We start from the raw sequence: 22573 nt of genomic DNA, 5'->3' as shown, positions 1-22573 counted from the left end.
TGACAGAAACTGCTCTTTTTCAAGGACAGCTGTGCCAGAGCTTGTGACTGACCCAAGGTCACATCAGCAGGTGCAAGTGGAGGAGTGGGGAATCAAACCCAGTTCTCCCAGATTAGAGTCCGCACACTTAACCACTACACCAAACTGGCTCAAACTGGCAATATGGTGATTTCTCTGAGGATATATAGGAGAGCTTCTGTGGGGTGGTGTACCATCTGGTCATAAGTTTCAGATTTTGTAGACGTATTGAGAATACTGTAGAGTTGATTCCTTTAGTAGACCAAAAATCATTCCAAAAATCATCAGTAAGATTGGTGATACAATCTCCCTGCCAGGAAGACTGATAAGGTAGCGATTTGGTGCAAGTAGTGTTAATCAGGAGTGTATATAAAGCAGATATTATCCCTGTATTCCTGGTAGTAAAGGAATGTAGAATTACTTCTAGTTCTGTATGGGGTTTAGTTAAGATGTTAGTAATATTGATTTGATTGAACAGATGACTCAATTGCAAATTAAAAAACCAAGGGATAGGATGATCTATTTTTTTAATCTCTTTCAGTTTTGCTCCCTGCAAAACGTCCTATTGTTAATGGGATTGCTCAGGTCTTACAAACTGAGGGCCGTGGCTTCCTTGACTGAGCAATCCATCTCATGTTGTCTCTCCCACTCTTCCTGCTACATGCAACTTTTTCTAGCATTACCATTTTTCCCAGTGACTTGTACTTTGGTCACATAATGAGAAGACAATAGCCTCAGTGTAGTCATTTAGCTTCTAGGGAGACTTTAGGCTTGGTTTGATCTAGAACCCAGTTGTCTTTTTGGTGGTACACAGAACTCTTCCATCACCACATTTCAAATGAGTCAACTTTCTTCCTGCCAGTTTTCTTCCTTGTCCAACTTTCAGACCCATCCTTAGACTCTGGAGCAGCTATGTTGGTCTGAAGCAATAGAACAAAGTTGGGAGTCCAGGGGCACCTTTAAGACCAACGAACTTTAATTCTGGGTATAAGCTTTCATGTGCATGCACACTTCTGAAGAAGTGGATCTGAAGAAGTGTGTTTGCACACGGAAGCTTATACTTAAACTCTGTTGGTCTTAAAGGTGGCACTGGACTCAAATTTAGTTCTACACCCATACATAGTAATTGGGAGTAATATAGCTGGACTATAGTTATTATTCTTTGGGGTAAAGGTAAAGCTTAAAACCTTTGCATGTCAGAGAGGACCTGCTTCTGTAGTATATTTTTTGTCCTGCCTTTTCTCTGAGGAGCTCAGGACAGCATGCATATTTTTCCTCTTTATTACAAGGTTGTGGAATAGGCTGGCTGAGACCGCAAAATGGTCCAAGTAACACTGAGGGCTGCCAGAGAGGGAATGGTCTTTATTTTAACTTGCGCTACTGATGCGCACTGTGAAAATGTGGTGGTAGGTATTCCTTTAAATTACCTTTCCATTGCCACCATTTGAAATAGTTGTGGCTGAGTGGTTAAGGCGAACAACTAGAAATCCATTGGAAATCCATTGGGGTCTCCCCACACTGGTTTGAATCCTGCTGACTACAATGCAGACTTCAAAATCTGAATCTGAAGTTTATCCATTTTAGGGAGGGGCTGCAGCTCAGTGGAAGAGGCTCTGCTTTGCGTGCAGAAGGTCCCAGGTTCAATCCCTGCCATTTCCAGCTAAAAAGGACTAGGCAGCAGGTGATGTGAAAGACCTCTGCCTGAAACCATGGAGAGCCACTGCCAGTCCGAGTAGATAATAGTTACCTTGATGGGCTGATTCAGTATAAGGCAGCTTCATGTATGACCATTCACCCTTGAGGGTAAAATGTACTTTTTATACTGTGGTAGCTCTGAGCTGCAGACTGTGGAAGGTCGTAGTTCAGCAGTTCGAGACCCAAGTGTGCCGCATGATGGAGTGAGCTCCCGTCTCTACTTCCAGCTCCTGCCAACCTAGTAGTTCGAAAGCAAGAAATTGCAAGTAGATACATAGGTACCACTTCGGTGGGAAGGTAACAGCGTTCCGTGCACCTTGGTGTTTAGTCATGCCGGCCACATGACCACGGAAACGTCTTCGGACAGCGCTGGCTCTTCGGCTTGGAAACGGAGATGAGCACTGCAACCCTAGAGTCGGACTCGACTGGCTTACGAGCAAGGGAACCTTTACCTAGCTTGACACTGAGACAGGAATTTTAAGAAGTCTTTATTAAAGAGCCTGGAAGCCTACATATTTTGTACCATTATTATGCTTGCAGATGATAAACATCCCCTAACTTGAGTGGGGTTTCTTTTTAATTCACAGTTTATTAATTTCTATAGCGAACAATAATAAAAATATTAATCTTATTTTCATACAGTCTTATTATTCACCCCCTTTATTAATAGAAAGTGTTCTCCGGTTTATCCATTAACTCCTATTTTTTGTTGTTGTTCAGTCGCACAGTCGAGTCCGACTCTTTGCGACCCCATGGACCAGATCATGCCTAACTACTAAACAAGGATTACTTCCTATTCTGAAATCATATTGTCTTGTACCACCCGTTATGTAATTCCATTTAGTTTCCTAAATTCTTCATTCCATACTCATATTAGTTACAATACATATATTTACGTAACATTGGATATTCTTTGGTTAACCAAGGGTTTTTTAAAAAAAACAAACGAACTTAAAACATTATTTAAAAATTAAAACTGTTTATGTCTTATCTTTGACAACGTCCCAAACATGATTTGTCTACACAGTCACCAGTATTTCATGGCAGAATGGGGGTAGAGCAGGATATAAATTAAAGTCTGGGAAGGTGGAATGCTGGCTTTCTTTCCTTTTAGTTGTCCTTTTATTTTCTCTGCCTGGTGCATGGAAAACAAAATGCAAAGCAGTTCTCATGCTTGCAGTTTAACTTGGTGGTTTTATTGCCTTTAATATAATACCTGGTAGCAGAAACATTTAAAATTCTATGTATTTTGCTAAAAGCAGCACTTAGACAATCCCACGATACGAAATTATGTGCAGGCAAAAGGAACGGCTCAGGGGTTCAGTGGGGAGCACACAGGAAGTCATTGTGATTGCCTAGGGATTGAAGGCCCAGCCTTCCGCGATATAAACCCCATTCGCAGATAAAATTGGACGGCTGCCCCTTTAACGTCTGGGAGGCTCTAGAGACAGAAGACTAGAGTGACACACCACTCTGAACTTCCGGGACAATGGAAAGCCGCCACTGACTACCATTTTCTATGGGAACAGAGTGTTGTCGCTCTAGTGCTTCTGTTCTTTGCATTGCGATTTACAATGGGAAAGCCACTCAGATTTTATACCCGGAAAAGCTATTAATGACTGTGATGTGTATGTACTCTATATTTCTATCTCTAGGGTCTGATGGCCGCCGCCTTTTCTCCCTCTCTATTGGTGTTCTTAGCTTAGAGAGCCAGTAAAAAGAGACCTTTCAGCCTCATAGAGGTAGTGGGGGAAGCTGAGATTTTAACATGCACAGTCAAAATTGTATAATCCTGGTCAAAATTGTTTTCCTCTCCGTGATATTTGCACAGATTATAGCAGCTTCGTTATAGAGACGCCAAGGTCTCTACTCACAGAAGAATGATCATGGGACTAATTGCAACGCCTCGCAATTAGCTCCCAGACATTCAGGGTACCGCGTCATTCTGGCGCTTCTGTATCGATACGGTAGCTGTCCGATAACTGCTTCACATACCAACATCTCCATTTCTTAATTAGTCGTACTCGGTTACCAACTCAAAGAAATGAGAGGACGCCAGGGTAGGGATGCCAGCCTCCAGGTGGAACCTGGGGATCCTCAGGAATTAAATACATAATAAATTAAATTAATAAATAAATTACACCTCATCTCCAGACTACAGAGATCAGTTCTCCTAGAGAAAAACGGATGCTTTGGAGGGTGGACTCTGTGGCATTGCACCTCACTGAGTTCCCTGTCCTCCTCTGGTTCCATCCCCAAATCTCCCTCCGGGATCGGGCAACCCTTCCCCCCCCCCCCCCCAGTGGTCAGGGGGAACCAGGGTCCGAGACTCCTCTGCCGGCCCGCATATGGCGTCTGCCATCGAAAAGCCGGAAGTAACGACAATCTCTTATTACCCGCACGTATATAAGCGGCTTCCTTGGCGGTTTCCTTTCCCTTTATCCCACTGATCTTACGTCCTTCCTTACTCTATGATCTAGGAAACTGCGGTCATGGATGCGGGGCGGGCGGAAGTTGGTAAACCCCGGAGGAGGAGGGGGGACGGAAATTGCGGAATCTCGGCTTCCGCTTCCGCCTTGCGGAGGGACCGCCCGGCGCCGCTGTTGCTGCCGCTTCTGCCCCGAGGGCCGAGGGGGGCCCGGAGCCTCCCGTGGAGCCATAGAGGCGCCGTGGGGTAGAGTGTCTCTCTGTGGGCCCAGGTTTCGCTGCTGTCTCGCCAGGGAGACCGGCAGCCGCGGGCGGGGTCTTCTCGGAGACCGGCTTAGGCCGAGATTCTCGGAGGCGGGGGGCAGACTTAAAAACGGGGGTGGGAAGCCCTATTTCGTCGCCTTTGCCTGCACTCCCACCCGGACATTACGCGACCCCTCCCGGCCGCCTTTCCTCCCAGAAGTAGGGTAGCCTCTGGAGTGACCTTTGACCCTCCGCCTCGCCCATGCGATGACTCCTGACCTCCCTGCCGGCGTGACCTTTGAACCCCACCCCAAACCGCTCAGCTGCAGTCCGTAGAGGATCTCAGCCCTCCTCCTAGTCACCAACAGCGGCTCCGTCCGTCCTCCCCTTTCTGCAGCTCTTTGGCTGCTCCCTTCGTCAAGGAAGCATTTTGCAGCCCAGCCTTCTGTACCGAAACTGTCACGATTTCCCCCATCTTTTTAAAAAAGACGGTCTCCGGCTATGCCCCCTGGCTGGGGGAAGTTGCAAAACCCCACTCTGGACCCAGGGGACTTATGCAGCTGCCTGCCTGAAGCCTGAACCCTGCCAGGGCCCACAAGAGAGACAGTAACGGGGATCCTTCTCCCAGGTGAGTGGTTGCTGTGTCAGTTAATATCGGGGGAAAGGGTGGAGGGGGGGGGTTAAGTCAAGCCAGGCAGGCTGTGTTTCAAAGAATTAGCAGAGAGACTAACTTGGGGATCCAGCTTTGGTGCTTGTCAGACTTACCTTTCTGGGCCAGATTCCGAAAGATCAGATAAGGGAGCAGGTGTGTCCTGTAGGAGGGAGGGACTCCTTGATTTCCATGGAATAAGGCTGACGTTGGGCATGCCAGGCAAGTTATATTGGTGGCAGTTGGGGGGTGGGGTGGAGAAAGGGCTCCAGTAGCTCTGGATTAAAATAGAAGTCTTAACAGCTGTGGATTTACTGCATCCTGCAAGTTGATAGTTGGTGTTTAGTTTGGGGTGGGGTTGAGGGAGATGATTAAAGTGCGTAGAGAGAGCACTTTGATAATTCAGTAAAATAGTTCGGCGGAATGCTGGGAGGGAGTAAAAGGAAGTAATTTTTCATGGTGAGAATTGGCTGCCACTTGATGTGGCAACAGCATCTACCTTAGACAGATTTGTAGAGGGAAAGTCTACCAAGCTATTAGCCAAGAGAGCTGTTAGCAAAGGAACCTCTGAATCAGAGGTAGTTATACTGGCTCTGGTTGAACAAGTGTGGTTGATAATAAATGGGGGAAGGTTATCTCCATGATACTTTCCCAGGGGCTACATGGCTGTTCTCTCTTGGAGATGGTGCGCTAGGCTGGATGGGTTTTCTTTATCTGATCCAGCAAGGCAGTTTAAGCAATTTCAGTGAGAGATGTCACAACTTGCTCCCCTTAGAGCTTTTCTTTCTAGATCTTTGTTACACAGTCCCTCTGTTCTTCAATTGCTTATTCCTAGTCCAAATAAGTTTATACCTCTGTATACCATTTGACTCACATTCTTTCCACATCCTGAAAAGGGGAGAAAAAATGTTGCTGCTTGACATTGGGCTTTGAGTTTTCAAATAGTGGCAAATGGGGAGAAGTGAAGTTTTTTACTATTTGAATTCTGAAACGCAGTGCCAGGGTTTCTGCCTGACTGGGAAATCTACTTGTATGCCTTCCGAACATCATATTGTACATGGAATCCTGGTGCTACTGTGGTTGATTGTTCTGAGGGTGAAAGACTACATATAATCAAGGAGAGGAAGATCTCTGGAATTTGGCTAGTGAAGTAGAATGGGAGCAAAATGTTTTGGGTGGGAAATATTTTCACATTCTAGTGATAGGAAAACATCATTTGAGAAGCCATGTGGATGGGCTGAATGCAGAAATTATGCTTGGAGGCACTCTGGAATCAATTCTAATCTCTGTCTTTGAGTAAAGATAATGGCTCACGTCTTTTCTAGTGGTTCTCCCCAAAGCTGAGGACTTGGAAAATGTTCTTTGGCTCTAGGAGCCAGACTAATTTTTCAGTCTTTAGAGTTTTGTATTTTTATGACCATGTTTTCTAATACAAGCTGCCACGATGAACTTTCTAGACACCATAGCAAACTGGTGCCTGGGATTTTTCAAGCCTTACTATTGCTGCAAGAGCTAGGAACTTCTGCTGCTTTTTAAGGGGAGTTCTTGGAAGCCTGCACATACTTCCAGATTTTGTGATGTGCGGTCTGCTTGAGGCATTTGGTTTTGTGAGCCCCCAACGCCCTATGCTGTTGCCTAACTTTCCTTGGATCAGTGTGGTTTGTATGTGGTCTCCATAGCTGTTTACATACAAGGTGGGAAAGCGAATTGGCCATGTGTATCTTAACTGTCTCCTATTTGAGAAGAATTAACCACAGACCCCATGTTAAAGTTTGCCTCCTCTGCATTAAGTATCTTGGCTGGGAATGAAATAGCGGGGCTGCTTGTCATTGCAACAAATGCACCTGGGCAGTTTTGTTCTTGCTAGAAAACTCGCAAATCACTCCTTTGATATGTGCATTCCGCTTTTCACAAGAATGCAGACCCAGGACTTCCTGGGATGCACTCCCATCCTGCTGCATCACCAGTTGTGTGGAGTGGAAGTGCTGAGCTAGAGAGGAGGGACAGCAGTCCCTAGAACAAAACAGAGGGTAAAAACCTAATGGCAGAGCAACTTCTGGTTGGCCCTGGGAGAATGTGTTTCTCATACGTATTTATGATAATATAATTCCAGGCTGGGACCGCGGTGGCTCAGAGGTTAAGATGCTGAGCTGCAGACTGGAAGGTCTGTAGTTCAGCAGTTCGAGACCCTAGTGCCGCATGACAGAGTGAGCTCCCATCTCTGGTCCCAGCTCCTGCCAACCTAGCAGTTCAAAAGCAAGAAATTGCAAGTAGATAAAGGTACCACTTCGGTGGGAAGGTAACAGCGTTCCGTGCGCCTTGGCGTCTAGTCATGCCGGCTACATGACCATGGAAACGTCTTTGGACAGCGCTGGCTCTTCGGCTTGGAAACGGAGATGAGCACCACACCCTAAAGTTGGATTCGACTGGCTTTCGAGCAAGGGGAAACCTTTACCTTAATTCCAGGCTGACTTCTTTTAAGGAATACCCAGCAGTGGTTCAACCACGTGGGGAGAGTGGCAACTTGCTTAAGGCTTCCCAGTGAGTTCTATAGCTGAGCTAGGGTTTAATTTGGGGGGTTTTGTGTGCAAACCCAGCAGTCTAGCTGCTGCACCCACACTGCCTTAGCACAAATTGCACTGCTGCAATTGATAAGGATTGACAGCAGGGTGCAATGCTAGGAAAGTTCAAAGTACACGTGTCCCTTCTGAGACTCAGTCTGCAAATTCTTTCTGTTTATTCCCACCTCCCTTTGTTTCGGGATCTAGATTGCATGCTCCTCGGGCAGGGATTTGTCATTCTTCTCTGCCTCGGGCAGGGATTAGTCATTCTTCTCTGTGGAGCACCGTGCACGTTGATGGTACTGTTTTTTTTTTTTTTTAAGAAAGCACAACTAATTGGCGAGCCATCACCCGTGTACTTTCACCTTTCCCTTTTCAGGTTTGAGGGCTAGAAGCTTTAAAATGGAATGCTGAGGTGGCAGGAATGTTGAGTCCCATGCCTAGTGCTAACTTCCTTTGCTTATGTGGCAGAATGCACAACACTGTAACCACCGTCAGCGCAGTTCAGTTCTGCCACAAGGAGAATCAAACTCTCTCTTTCGTGCGTGGTATTGCACCAGGGGAGAGGAAGCGATCTGGGTCAGTGGTGGGCAGTGATGCCAAGGGGGAATAGGGTGGCGAGGTGCAACAAAGCCGCTGAGCCTCTTGCAAATGCTCTGCCTGCTTTCCTGTGTAAGGCCACATTCACGAGTCCTAAGAACTTGCTATTTAATGTGAATGAATGAATTGATTATCACAGGCATCGTCCAGCACATTTAAAAATGCTACGTTTGCGAGTCCTCACAGGGACTGTGTCTACATCAGGTGCCAGATTCTGCACATACTTCCACAGAAATCTTCTGATGGGTTCCTCTGGCTCAGTAGTGACTACTGTGGACGCACCTGAAAGCACAACTAATTGGCGAGCCATCACCCGTGTACTTTCACCTTTCCCTTTTTAGGTTTGAGGGCTAGAAGCTTTAAAATGGAATGCTGAGGTGGCAGGAATGTTGGGTCCCATGCCTAGTGCTAACTTCACCGTCAGCGCAGTTCAGTTCTGCCACAAGGAGAATCAAACTCTCTCTTTCGTGCGTGGTATTGCACCAGGGGAGAGGAAGCGATCTGGGTCAGTGGTGGGCAGTGATGCCAAGGGGGAATAGGGTGGCGAGGTGCAACAAAGCCGCTGAGCCTCTTGCAAATGCTCTGCCTGCTTTCCTGTGTAAGGCCACATTCACGAGTCCTAAGAACTTGCTATTTAATGTGAATGAATGAATTGATTATCACAGGCATCGTCCAGCACATTTAAAAATGCTACGTTTGCGAGTCCTCACAGGGACTGTGTCTACATCAGGTGCCAGATTCTGCACATACTTCCACAGAAATCTTCTGATGGGTTCCTCTGGCTCAGTAGTGACTACTGTGGACGCACCTTTCCAAAGGTCTTTCCTCGTGCCTGCCACCACAGACGTAGAGGCTTGAACTCTGGACCTTCTGCGTGAAAAGTACGCCCTCCACTGCAGAGGTGTGGCTCTTACACAGCTTGTGTGTGAGCAAACTCAAGGAGCGTGACCCCTGGCTAGGTAGTGGGTGGACAGGACTGAGACCAACAAAAGTCTCAGGGAGCGCAGCTGCAGCCTGCCGGCTTGCTGATTCACAAGTGTGGAGTCTAATTGGACTGGAATCCCCACTGTCTGCTGCGAAGGGGGTGTTCAGTGATCCTGGCGTTGTGCCATCTTTCTCGACTGAGCAGTGGATTTATTCTTCCCTCAAATCCAAATGTTTTGGGGGTTTTTTTAATCCTGGAACATTTAATCAAGCGAACTTGTTTGTTGTCATCCACTGTCCTCAAACATTTGCGTGGCTTATTGTCTGTTCAAACATAAGACTTTGTGCACATGCGGGGTGGGGGCTCTATTTCAAAGGCTTTGTTTTTTTTAGCTAATCATTTTTGCCCTCTTTCCAGCTCCTGCTGTAGGTCCGTGGGACGTGCAAGAGGTAGGGAAGGGCAGGGAGAAGATTAGATAAGAACAGATCAGGGTGAAAGAATGTCCTGGGGCTTTTTCAACGGCTTTCTCCTTTTGGGCATAGCCGGCACTGTCCTTGAAAGCTGGTGGGTGGGAATTGCGAAGGAAGGAGAGCTGGGAACTCTTGGAAGGACCAGTTCTGCCGTTTTAGACAGAGATGGGGCTGTGGTGTTGCGACAAAGAGAAGAAGCTGCAGTCCTGGAGATTTCCTTGAGGGCCTTGCCACAAACTCGCTCGGTAACTTCAGACAGGCTGTTCGTGGTTCACCCTCGCCACCCTGCCATTCCCGTTGTGCTTTTGAAAAGGAATTAGGCAAACTCATGGCGGATAGGCCCACCAAAAGCTATTAGTTATGGTGGCCAAGCAGAACTTTTGTGTTTAGAGTGTCGCTGTGAACCCCAGCTGCGGGGGAGCATCAGTACAGGACGCTTTGACCCCACCCGTACTTTGCTTTTAAGCCTTCTGCAGGGTGTGAAGGGGGGAGGGGTCTCTGGGTGGCCGCCTTGGAGGTAGGGTGCTGGGCTAGACGGTCTGATCCAGCAGAGCTTTCCTTGTGTTTCACGATCATAGGTGGCCTCAGTAGTCAGACCTCATCGGAAGTTAATGTTGGGTAACTTGCTCTCCTCTCAGTACTGATGGGCATTGAGCCTTTAAAAAAAATAAATAATAAAAGCTGTTTTGGTGAACTGTTATCATTGCATTTTCTTGCTTCTCTACCCGGCCTGGATAAATTATTTTATACCTGAGGGGGAAATTTTTCCTTTCCAGACCCTTTTCTTTTTTCAAAGGTACTGTCTTATGCAAATCAGTTAAAATGAAACGTGACTCAGCAGCACAGGGAGTTACATTTGCTGCCTTGACTTCTCTACCCTCTTGATCATAAGGGGTGCATTCCAGGAAGTAAGTTCCGTTTAAATCACTGACGCTTACTTTGCTTTTAGTCTTTTTAGGGCGAAAGTGCACAGTAGCTCCTTTGGTGCCGCTACGTCTTCTGCAGTGGTTTCCAGGGTCTTACACTGAAAATTCTACTGTCAGAAGCGGTATTGAGAAATCCAGAAAGGGGTGGAAGGAAGAAGGTTTCCCAAAACTGGCTGCTGTGACTCATTACTTAGAAATCTCAGCTTCCTTCCTGTTTTGCACTTAAGGATGTCAAAGGGTCAGGCTCCAGGATGCAGAGGATGAGTTTGAGACAGAAATCATGGCCAATGTCCTCTCAGCTGTGGAGTCTTGTGAGCAAGAATTCTACTTTGTGAGCTACTGAGCCAGTTTGGTGTAGTGGTTAAGTGCACGGACTCTAATCTGGGAGAACTGGGTTTGATTCCCCACTCCTCCACTTGCACCTGGCTGGATGACCTTGGGCAAGCCGTAGTTCTGATAAGAGCTGTTCTTGAAAAAGAGCAGTTTCTGTCAAGAGCTCTCTCAGCCCCACCTACCTCACAGGGTGTCTGTTGTGGGGAGGGGAAGGGAAAGGAGTTTGTAAGCCGCTCTGAGACTCCAAGTGAAGGGCGGGGTATAAATCCAATCTCTTCTCTTCTTCTTCTTCTACTGGCACTAAAGTGGTGAGCGAGTGATTTCGCTGCTGCATAAATTAGTTTGCTCTGGAGCCCTCCTTAGTCCTCCTGAGTGAAGACAAAAGAGTGTGAGCCAGAGGCTAAAAAAACTGTGAGCTAGCTCACACTAACTCAGTTTAGAGGGAACATTGAGGTTCATGGCTGCATGCCTTCTGTTCTAATCTCCCAGACGCTTCTTCCGCGCTCGAAAATCTGGGAGCTTTGACTCCTTTCCTTCTCTGCTCTGATCCGGACCCTGAAGTCTTCTTGAGCACTCTATCCAGGTCTCAAGCTTTCGACTGGTCACGGTTACTTAATGATGAAAGGTGTTCTGTGTTCTCAGAGGCACTGTGCTCTCCATTTAGTGTGTTGGCATCAAGAGATGGTTCCGTCTGTGCCTGATAACAGGCAAGCTAGATTTCAGTCCAGTAGCATCTTAGAGACCGACAAGATTTTTAGGGTATAAGCAGAAGAAGAAGAGGAAATTGGATTTATACCCTGCCCTTCACTACCAGAGCGGCTTACAATCGCCTTCCCCTCCACAGCAGACACCATGTGAGGTAGGCGGGGGTGAGAGAGCTCTTTCGAGGACTGCTCGCGAGAGAACAGCTCTGAAAGAACGTGTGACTGACCCAAGGTCACGCCAGCAGCTGCATGTGGAGGAGAGGGGAGTCAAACTCGGTTCTCCCAGATTAGAATCCGCGCTCCTAACCACTACAACCAAACCGGTATCTAACAAAGGGAGATCTGACTCTCAAAAGCTTATACCTGAAAATCTTGTTGGTCCCTAAGGTGCTATTGGACTGGAATTTAGCTGGCCTCCTGGTGGGCCAACACAGCTACCCTCTAATATAGGCAAGCGTGCAGAGTCCAGAGTCTCAGTGTCAGTGCTGATCAGTGCTGCCAGAGTTAAGAATAGAAGCCAGATCTGATGGTGTAGCCATGAAGGTGACTGGCCCACTCACCCCAAGCTGGAGTCACTCCGTGTTCCACTTGGTGGAGATAGAACGGGACCAGATCTGCATCTCCTCTAGGGCGCACTGCGGGGGGGGGGGGGGGAGTGGGCACAGCCACTCCAATTGTGGCTTCAGCATGGCAGAGCAACCTCGTCTGCAGCAGTCAAGCAGAGTGGAGCATCTGCCTAGTGCCGCACCGCTGTGTCTCCGGTCCGCCTATATGGGTTTTCCTTTGTACCCCCCTCCCAGCCCATGAGACCTTGCAGTGAGGATACACCAACTTGGAGCTTACCAGCTGCTGTCCTTTGTACAGTTTATATCTCCGGTTCCTGGCATTACGTTTTATGGCACACATGGTCCGGCCCGACAAAGTGACGTTTATGTCAGATCTGGCCCTCATAACAAATGAGTTCGACGCCTCTGCCTTAGAGGCACAGAATTCAGGATCTGGAGGGTCTCGGCTGAGTCCCTGGCTTCGTGGCGAAGCATGTGCTCTGTGTGAAGAAGGTTTCAGGTACCCAGATCAGTCTCCAGCCTCATCTGTTAAAAGGATTTCTGGGGAAGAACATGGCCCAAGACCCTGGAGCACAGCTGCCCGTCAGAACAGGCATGGGCCAGTAGCCTGATTCCGCTTGAGGCATCTTTATACATTCAGCTTCTGTTTCATTGCTTTTAAAGTTTCCTAGTCCTTAAGGCTCTGCAGACGTTACTGGTATGTTGAGTGACTTTTGGTGAATCCTCAATAAAAGGAGGGTGGGATTTCCAGTGGTCTTAGGGGCGTGTGGCAAGGCTGCCCTGGAAAATACTGCCCTCTTCCTGAATGAGTTACGGAGAATAAGTAAACTTATGCGACCGGCATATTTGGTTGGCAGAGTTCACCCGGCCAGTGGAAATCCCACATGGCTTTCTTTTCAGTAGCTTTGGCACAAAATTTAAGGTTTTCCCAGTGAGGAAACTGGATTTCAGCTGACTTGCTTAGTCTTGGATGAAGCTGGCTCTTATGAGGTGCTGCCAATGCAAATATTTTAATATTCCCTCCATATATTTTGGATGGCAGCTTATTGGAAACAAGGGTGGGGTTTTTTTTGGGGGGGGCGGTTGTTCCCAGAATTAAAAAAAAATGAAGCATTAGGACCCGGTTTAAATCAGCTTCAACCAGGGGTGTGGAAAGGGATGATTTCTTCAACCGCCGTTTAAGATTGCCCACCTTCTTGTCTTCCAGGTGCATTTCGGAATGCCTTCCATGCCCAGGTTGCCACCGGGGGAGTGTGGAGCACACTAGGGTGGCACGTGGACAGCTGCCGTGGCCTCCCCCCTCTGGGAACGTTGGGATCTGTTCCATCGGGATACAGGGGACACGTCCATCTTAAGGGATTCTTGACTTTTGCCTGGGGCAAGCCCCCTTGCCCAGTTCAGCCAATCCCGTCTCAGAGCCGTCGACAGGGGGAGTGGTGGGCTGTGCTCCCCACTGTCTGTGCGAACGGCTGCCACCATGTCGACTTCCTCTTTGCGCCGTCAGATGAAGAACATTGTGCACAACTATTCGGAGGCGGAGATCAAGGTGCGAGAGGCCACCTCGAATGACCCCTGGGGCCCATCCAGCTCCCTCATGTCCGAAATTGCTGATCTCACCTACAACGTGGTGGCCTTCTCTGAAATCATGAGCATGATCTGGAAGCGTCTCAATGACCACGGCAAGAACTGGCGCCACGTCTACAAGGTAACACGCGTGCGGTCACAGCCTTTATCACCAGCTCTGAGCCCTTAGATCTAGGGTTGGCAACCTCTTATTGTTAAAAGAGCCAAACTCTGTCTGAATTCAGAGCACGAGGTCAACAAAGAGCCATTGTAAGAGAGCCCGACAGCATGACTGAAAATACCGAATTTAACATTACTGATCGTTTACAGGCCGATTAATAGTCTATAAAGTTTCTGCAGCCCAAAACACTGGCTGTTGCGAGTCCTTTTCTAGGAAGCACCACATGTGAGTTCTCACAATCAATATACGCAGGAGCCCCCTGCGTGGTTGTTTTCATATGCTGGCATAAATATGCGCATGGTTCACACTTGGAGTTGCACTTGGATTACCGACATCTCTTCACCTCTCTCATTCCCATCTCTGTAAAGCATCTCTAAAAAAAAGGGTAAAGGTCTAAGAAGCCCTTTATCCTGCCTGTACTTCATTTTGAAAACTGATTAGTCTAGCATCCCACCTATCCCTTTCTTTGCTTAAAGATTTCACGTTCGCTTTGAAAGAGTCATATTAGGTTCTGAACAGAGCCACGTTGGGGCTTCAGAGCCTTAAGGTTACTGGCCCCTGTGCTAGAACGTTATTCCTCTACTGGTTGCCTGCAGGGCTAGGGAAGAAATGTAGCGCAGTGGGGAAGCCAGTGCTTTGTCTACGTGGGTCCCTGGTATATGTGGCTAAAGGGTCTCTGGCAGAAGGGATGGGGAAAGGCCGTGGGAGTCCCTTACAGAACTGGCCGAGATGGGTCAGAATTCTGACTCGGGGTAAGACAGTGCCTTAAATGTACCTGGTAGGGTAGAGCTTTCTCCCAGTTAGAGAAGCCATGCTCGATTACTCCTACAAGACCGTGCATCAGATTAACTCTTTTTCTTTGTATGTGTAAAAAGCATTTGTTCTGAAACAAAGCACTTGGGCTCTAGATGCAGCCCATGTGCCTAATACCAAGCGTCTTAGAAGAGGCATGTGGAGCTGCGGAAACCTTTTAGAAGAGGCATTCCTTCCTGTGTGAAAGAAGAGGAGAATGCCACTGTGGCAGCAAATTGTGAGGTTTCAGTTGGTGATTGGATCACTTGATCAGCACCATGCTGGGTCCTGCTCCACTCTGTGTGACCAAAGGGTTCTTAGCTCCTGCATAGTTCCCAGATCCTCAGCATGAGAGAGAGACGACCCCTCATCTCATCTTCTGTTGTTCATTTAAGCCCATTTTGAATGTCTGAAGCCTTCTTACACTGAGCAGGGCTTGTTCCGTCCAGCTCAGCATTGTCTTAACTGGCAACGGCTTTCCAGATGTGTCTTACAGGGTTCCATTTTGCTACTGATGTGCTTTAAATATGTTTGCAAAATTTTGGAGTTGGGTGTCCATAACTAAGCCTCTGGAAGCAACTATCTCTGCTCTTGGCTATTTGCCATACAGAAATGTATGTGGGAGAATCAGCAGAAATTATGTGGTTGGCAGGGCTGATGGGACTGAATGGCAGTTTGCTGCCAACCTTTGATGGAGTCACATTATCTTTTTGAGGTTTTGTTAAAAGTAGAGAGGTAACATTTCTGGAGATTTTTAGGCCATAGAAAAGAACCCCCCCCCCCAAAAAAAAATGTTTGGGGAAACGAATAGTCATGTTGGGAAAAGTTAAAATATATGCAATACTTACTTCCCTTTCAAACCTAAGCTTCTTTTAATTATTGAACAACATAAAATGCATCATTTAATCAGCATATAAAATTGTACTATTGGCATATTTATTGAATTTAAATGTATAGAATTCTTCATATTTTTTGGTAAGAAAAACAGCAAGTATACCCAGCACTTGAGAAGGTGTCATAAAATGATGCATGTTATGTATCTTTCGTTTTTGTCATCTGACAGGTAGGGAAAAATAAAATTTGAAGGTGGAAAACAAATTCTGTAGTAAACAGAACGAAGTATTATTTGGACGGAAACTTCTCATAGAGTCGCAATAGGTAGAGTTGCTAGGGTGTTTGGATATCAAGCTAAACTTTATAACTTTGAAGGCACTAAACTTTTTAACATTATAGTATGTTCATTGTTGCTAAAATTATTTACAATTAAACAAAGTAAATCTTGAAAGTATTATATATGTCTACAGTGTGCCCGGGGGGTGGGGGGTTGGTGCCCTCCCAAATTCCCCAATTTTCCAGTCCTCTGAGTTTTTCATGCTGCACATTTTGAGTGTGAAAAACCTTAAGCATTTCGCTCAGTCTAAAAGAGAGAATATTTTATAGGAGTTCTTTTTCATCTCCCCCAAGTTTTCTGTCAGAAGATTTGAAAAAAGGCCTGGGGGGAGGACTGGGTATTTTCCTGGGCCTTCACATCTCTAGTTAAGAGGTTGGGTGCCTTGTTGGATCCAGTTCTTTGGTCTGAAGAACAGGTGGGAGTGATAAGAACACTTTATCTAATGCAGGGATTGGCCTCTGATCTAGACTTGGCTGACCTAGCCATGCTGAACCATGCTATGGTAATTTTCCCTGGACTGTGCAGGGTCCCGCCCTTGAAGACAGTCTGGAAACTTTTGAGGGTGCTGTTTGTTTGCTGTCCTACTCCAGCTTCCCGAACGCTGCATCCCGGTCTACCTGCCTTCACGTAGTAGGCCCCCACTCAAAGAACTTGTGGATTTCTGTAATACGTCTTTCTCCCCATGAGAACCTGTAAAGTCTCGGCTACTCCATTCTGGATGGGGGAAGACAATCTCGTTTTCTTCTTTCTGTCGCCTCCAGGCCATGACTCTGATGGAGTACCTGATCAAGACTGGCTCAGAGCGGGTGGCACAGCAGTGCAAAGAGAACATCTACGCCATCCAGACACTAAAGGATTTCCAGTACGTTGACCGTGACGGCAAGGACCAGGGAGTCAACGTGCGGGAGAAGGCCAAGCAGCTGGTGGCCCTCCTGAAAGACGACGAGCGCCTCAAAGAGGAGCGGGCCCACGCTCTCAAGACCAAGGAGAAGCTGGCCCAGACCGCCACTGGTGAGTGCTCGCTTCCATGCTGGCTGACTTGACCCAACTCACACCAACTAGGTCTGTTGTTCTCCATCCGTACGACACAGGAGTCCGTGGGCAGTCACTCGGGGAGATGCAAATGTTCCCCGGCCCCTTCACTTCCAGCATCTGGGTGCTGTTTGGGCTTCAGGACACTGTTCTCATTTGGTCTCTTAGAGCAGGGTTTGGTAACCGACAGCCCGGTGGGCCAATGGCACCTGCTTGGAGCACTTTGAAATAAAGATGGCTAACCTGCTTATATAAGTCCTTTTTTAATAGCACCCCTTTCTCTTAGAGTCTCAAGGCGGGTTACTAGGGTTGCCAGGTCTGCATTGGAAAATACCTGGAGCCGGGAGAGGGTGGGGTTTGGGGAGGGGAGGGGCCCCAGCATGGTACAGTGCCATAGAGTCCACCTTCCAAAGCCGCCATTTTCTCCAGGGGAGCTGATCTCTGTCAGCTGGAGATCAGCTGTAAAAGCGGGAGATCACCAGGCCCCACCTGGAGGCTGGCAACTCTACAGGTTACAGAATCAGAAAGCGGTGTGCAAAAATATCATATGACGTGCCAAACACTAGGTTGCAAAAATTAAAAACAACGCAGTTACAAGGTAGTACTTAAACAGTGCACGGAATCACAACCCTGCCCTCTTTATAAAAATGCCATCCTGAGCAATTCTGTTTTGCACATTTGGGGGAATGACAAGGTGGGGGGGGGGGACACTTGCAGCAGAGGACAGTCAAGTGCAGGCAGCTGTTGATCTCCCTGACTTGCTGAGTGGCACACGCAGGAGGTGCCGTGAGCAGTGTTCCCTCTAAGCTGAGTTAGTGTGAGCTAGCTCACAGTTTTTTAGCCTCCGGCTCGCACATTTTTGTCTTAGCTCAGGAAGGATGGCTCCAGAGCAAACTATTATATGCAGTAGCCAAATGGCTTGCTCACAACTTTAATGCCAGTAGCTCACCAAGTAGAATTTTTGCTCATAGGACTCCACAGCTTAGAGGGAACATTGGCCGTGAGACCTGCTGCTCACCGTTTTGTTTGTAGGAGGAGTCCTTGGCTAAAACACGAGTAGGCAGAAGGTCCCTGTTTCAGTCCCTGGTATCTTTATTTTTTTAAAGAAAACAACAACCTTGAATGGCAGAGCTAAAGACCTTTCTCTGCCTGATATTTTGGAGAGCTTCTACCAGTCAGAGAAGACATTACTGAGCTAGGTGGGCCAGTTACTCCGTGTTAAAGAAGCAGCCAAGAGCTTCCATTGTCGTGTCTTACAAGCGTCGTTCTGTTGCCTCTGGGAAACAAAAGACCACTGTCCATCTCCGTCTTGAGGAGGTCCTTGAAGAAGCACAGTCATTCCTCAGGCCTGCCCCCGAAGGAAAGACCTGGCAGCCTCTGAACACATTTATTCTGTATTTGCCAAGTTGTTGCTGTTCCTTAAGTTTAACTATTTATATGCTGCTTTTCTTCCAAGGTTTTTTTTTTTTGGGTGGGGGGTGGGGCTAGGCTGCTTACAATACAAAAATGGAATATATGCAAACAGGAGAGGGGGAGGAGGGTTTTGAGTCTCTCTCCCTCTCCTTGCCAGTTCTAGGCTATGATCCTCTAGCTAAGAGCCAAAGGCCAGGATCCTTCTGTCTCATGCCTGTGGGTCAGCTTAAGCTTTAAAACGGCTACTGCAAGGATGGAGGCTTCACTTCACTTAAAAACAGATGTGGACAGAATGTAGCGGGTGCAGAGGAGAGTGACGAGGGTGATTGGGGGCCTGGAGACCAAGCCCTGTGAGGAAAGGCTGAGGGACTTGGGAATGTCTGGAGAAGAGGAGGCGGGGGGGGGGAGTGATTGCTCTCTTGAAGTATCTGAAGGGCTGTCACTTAGAGGAGAGCAGGGAGCTGTTCCTGTTGGCAGCAGAGGAGAGGACTCGCAAGAATGGGTTAAAATTAAGGGCGGGAAGGTACCGGCTGGATATTAGGAAGAACGTCTTGACAGTAAGAGTTGTGCAACAGTGGAATCAGCTGCCTAGGGAGGTGGTAAGCCCCTCCTCCCTGGCAGTCTTGAAGCAGTGACTGGACAAACACTTGTCAAGGATGCTCTAGGCTGGTCCTGCATTGAGCACGGGGCTGGACTAGATGGCCCGTATGGACCATTCAGCTCTGTGATTCTCTGATTCCAGGCTTAACTGTAAGGCCTTATGGCAAATGGCTGGTGTTCCAGATTCCTCCCCACCTGTAGTGTCCTCCATGGAGACAGATCAAGATGGGTGACCGTGTTTGTCTGTCTGCAGCAGTAGAAAAAAGCCAGAGTCCAGTAACACCTGAAAGAGCAACAAAATTTGTGGCAGGGTAGGAGCTTTTGTGAATCACTCTTGTTCTGAAGAAGTCAGTAGTGACTCACGAAAGCTCCTACCCTGTCACAAATTTTGTTAGTCTCCAAGGTGCTACTGGACTCTGGATCTTTTCACCTATAATGGGTTGATCCCTGGACTCTAATATCAGGAGTGCAGACTTTGGCCATCCCTGCTTTAGAGAGCACCTGGTGATGATGCACGAAAGTCTTGATCTGTGCCTTGGGTGTGGCGGGTGGGGATTCTGAGCTGGGTCTGAAGATGCTTGAAAAATGGAGATCCGTTACTTTTGTCCTGTGGGGAAGCCCCTCCCTCCCATGGAAGCTCCTTTCCTGCCCTGACTTTGCCGAATTAAGGAATTTGCCGCCCGAGCCCGTGTCCTTTCCCCTGAAATCCAGCTTGCTCAAATATTGGGCACAGGTGCTCCTCCCCATTACACTTCAACTGCCCTGAGGAGATGCCGCCCCTCCCGCTGGCGCTTGGCAGGTCGCCATGCCAGAGGCTGAGTTACAGGCCTCCTTGATCTACTGGGCCCCTTTACTAGGTTGATAACCCCAAGGTCAGATTCCACCCTGTGTTGTTTGCAGAGCACCAGGTGAGCTAAGCGGGTGGGAGTTTGCTTTCGCTTTCTTTCAATGTTTGCAGAGCACCAGGTGAGCTAAGCGGCTTTCGCTTTCTTTCAGAGCTGCTCTGCAAAAAATACGGGGAACTCGTTAAACATTAGAGAGAAGCAGTAAAAAGAAATGGCAGGAGGGGAACTTGCACACCTCCCCAAATTCAGTGTTCCCTCTAAGCTGAGTTAGTGTGAGCTAGCTCACAGTTTTTGAGCCTCTGGCTCACACATTTTTGTCTTGGCTCAGGAAGGAGGGCTCCAGAGCAAACTAGTTTATCCAGCAGCCAAATCTCTTGCTCACAACTTTAATGCCAGTAGCTCACAAAGTAGAATTTTTGCTCACAAGACCCCACAGCTTAGAGGGAACATTGCTCCCCATCCCCATAACTGCTGGAAGGGCTGTAGATTGTCCCTTCTGTATCACTTTAGGTTTCATAGGCATTTTGAAAAGGTTTTTAACAATCCATTTCGAGCTATCCTGGCCCCTTCCGAGTCACTTGTTTTTCTGTGGGCCTTCCCAAATCAGCTGTTCAGCACGTACGCTGTTCTTGAGCCTCAATCCAAATGGTCTCTAAAAATTCATGATACTGTCATAGATGGCTCTAGTTCCAGACCAGGGCTGGAGCGGAAGACCCGGTCTCGGATCCCAGCTCTGCCTTGTAGCTGACCGGGTGACCTTGGGCCAGTTGCACTCTCAGCCTGACCTCCCTTGCAGGGCTGTTTGAAGCTGCAATTGAGGTAAGGGAAATCATGTTTATCGACCTGAGCTCCTTGCAGAAGTAGGGCTGAGGTTAGAATCACAGGAGAGAAAATAAAGTACAAAGGAGCATAGCTGGCACACCAAGCAGAGTTGGTGAAAGGTGCGGTGGGCCATGGAAATCGCCTGATAACTTCCTGATCTTTGGGCCCGAGTGCAACCATGTCAAAATAGGGTTGCCAACCTGCAGGTGAGGCCTGGAGGTCTTCTGGCATAACAACTGATCTCCAGACCACAGAAATAAGTTCCCCTGGAGAAAATGGCTGCGTTGGAAGGTGGGCTCTATGGCATCATACATGACTGAGGTACCTCTACCCTCTGGACCTTGATTCTCCCCTCCCCCATCAAGGACACAGGGCAAGGAAAGAGGCTTGGATGGAACCATAAAACCCTTTTGCCTTTTAGAAAAGCCAGTCATAGGAGCCTTTTCTGCGGTTTAGAATCTCTTCAGCAATGGCTCTTGCAGGTCTGGGGTGAAAGGAAAGCGCTGAACGGGTTTTGCCTCTCGAATGCGGCATGGAAACAGCAGCCAGTGAAAGGTGCCGATATCATCAATCAGAGACAACCTCACTGAAATCAGTCAAGAAAGTCAAGTCAGCCTCTTTTCGGCTCTCTGCTTTCTGTGGGCTTCTTAGGCTCAGCCAGTGCGGCACAAGAAGTGTGCCTCTCTGGTCTTGTGGAGGACTCTGCTCTATAGCGTGCCATTCTTTTCTTTGTACTTAATTAACAACCGCCAGGCGTCCTGGGCTGTGAGCTCGAATAGCCGGGTGGGTTCCCAAAAGGGCCTTATTGTGGCAGGTGGATGTTGGGCTTGGCTCATAACCAGCTATGATAGTATTGGGAACTTTTCTATTTGTCTTTTAAATTGTTATGTACTGATCGAAGACCGTAATAATAAACTGACTGACTGACTAGATGTTGGGTTAGTACCCAGTTGAGGAGCCCCTACAAAGTTGACGCCTCTTCACCCAGCTGTCCCCCTTCTCCCGAGCCATCACATTCCCTCTCCAATCTCCTTCCCTCACATACAAAAAAGAGAGAGATTGCCCCTTCATCTACTGCCAGTTCCAATCACTGTCGTTTCCAGCCAGCCATTTTGATGGGCCCTGAGCACTCTGTGGTTGCTAGGCAGTTGCTAGGCAACTGGAAGATCTTCTGGCTTTCAGGTTTGCTTGGAGATAGCCGAAGAGCATTTCCTTACTGTGGCCTTGGGCCTGTTAACTCCATCCCCTTCTTGCCCAGGCTCATCACATTGTTCAACATGGCTGTGAGGAAGCTTCTGGAAAAACAAAGACCCCAGAAACTGTGGCTAAGGGGCATGTCAGAGGCTTTCGAGACAAATGTCTCGTTTGTATACAAACCGGACTTCAGTGTTGAACACAAAAATTACATCAGGAGCAATTCATTATAATCCTGGGTAAATGGGTGGGTGGGGGTTGGGTTCAAGGTACGCTGCGGTGGAGATCCCAGCGCTGTTCTGGAATGTTCTCTGTGTGTTTTCTTGGATCAGTGTCCTTTGCCGAAGGAGAGCACAAATGTTTGAGTTGCACAAAAACTCTTCCCTTAAAAACTCAGAATCTCTCGTTCAGTTGCAAAATTCGGTACAAATAAATACGGGTTTGCGCCGGGCCAGGCATGAGTGTTGTGAAGTGAGGGTTCCCTGTAGGAATTCCCCCTCGGACAGAGGAACTGTGGGAGAATCACTCTTGTGTGTGTGGTGGGGAGAGGGGCTGCTGCACCCTCTGAATAAAACTTCTCTTTTAGGGTTTAGATCGCCACACCCTTTTTAGCCTCTCTGGGCCTTCTCTCTTGGTGAAAGAAGGGAAGATCCTGAGGGGACCCTGAAAATGGCAGGAAAAGGGCATTCCTCAGATTCCGTCCCCTCCCATCTTTTCAATGGCTGGCTTACCACCACCGCCACCCCATTACGGCCGTTTGTGCTGTTGCAGGCGTCCCTGTGCTAATGAGGGGTGACAGTTGGTGCCAGGCTGTCTAGGGTGGGGGCAGGGGGAGGAGGCTGT

General features: G+C 47.9%; 1 protein-coding gene across 3 annotated transcripts in view; it reads left to right on the top strand.

Annotated features, from left to right (window-relative positions):
• The first annotated feature begins 4306 nt into the window (after positions 1–4306).
• The window catches only part of EPN1 (epsin 1), a 35227-nt gene continuing 16960 nt past the window's right edge, over positions 4307–22573 (top strand). For all 3 annotated transcript variants that reach the window (XM_015412077.1, XM_015412079.1, XM_015412076.1), the window contains exons 1-3: positions 4307–5011; positions 13325–13822; positions 16586–16835. In XM_015412077.1, the coding sequence (XP_015267563.1) occupies positions 13595–13822; positions 16586–16835 (478 nt within the window). In that variant the 5' untranslated portion in view covers positions 4307–5011; positions 13325–13594. The remainder of the gene's footprint in view (positions 5012–13324; positions 13823–16585; positions 16836–22573) is intronic.

This window comes from Gekko japonicus, unplaced genomic scaffold (genome assembly GCF_001447785.1).
Source record: "Gekko japonicus isolate JY-2015 unplaced genomic scaffold, Gekko_japonicus_V1.1 scaffold1400, whole genome shotgun sequence".
Classification (NCBI taxonomy): domain Eukaryota; kingdom Metazoa; phylum Chordata; class Lepidosauria; order Squamata; family Gekkonidae; genus Gekko; species Gekko japonicus.
Note: the sequence above shows the minus strand (reverse complement) of the source record. Positions and strands in the feature narration are given on the sequence as shown.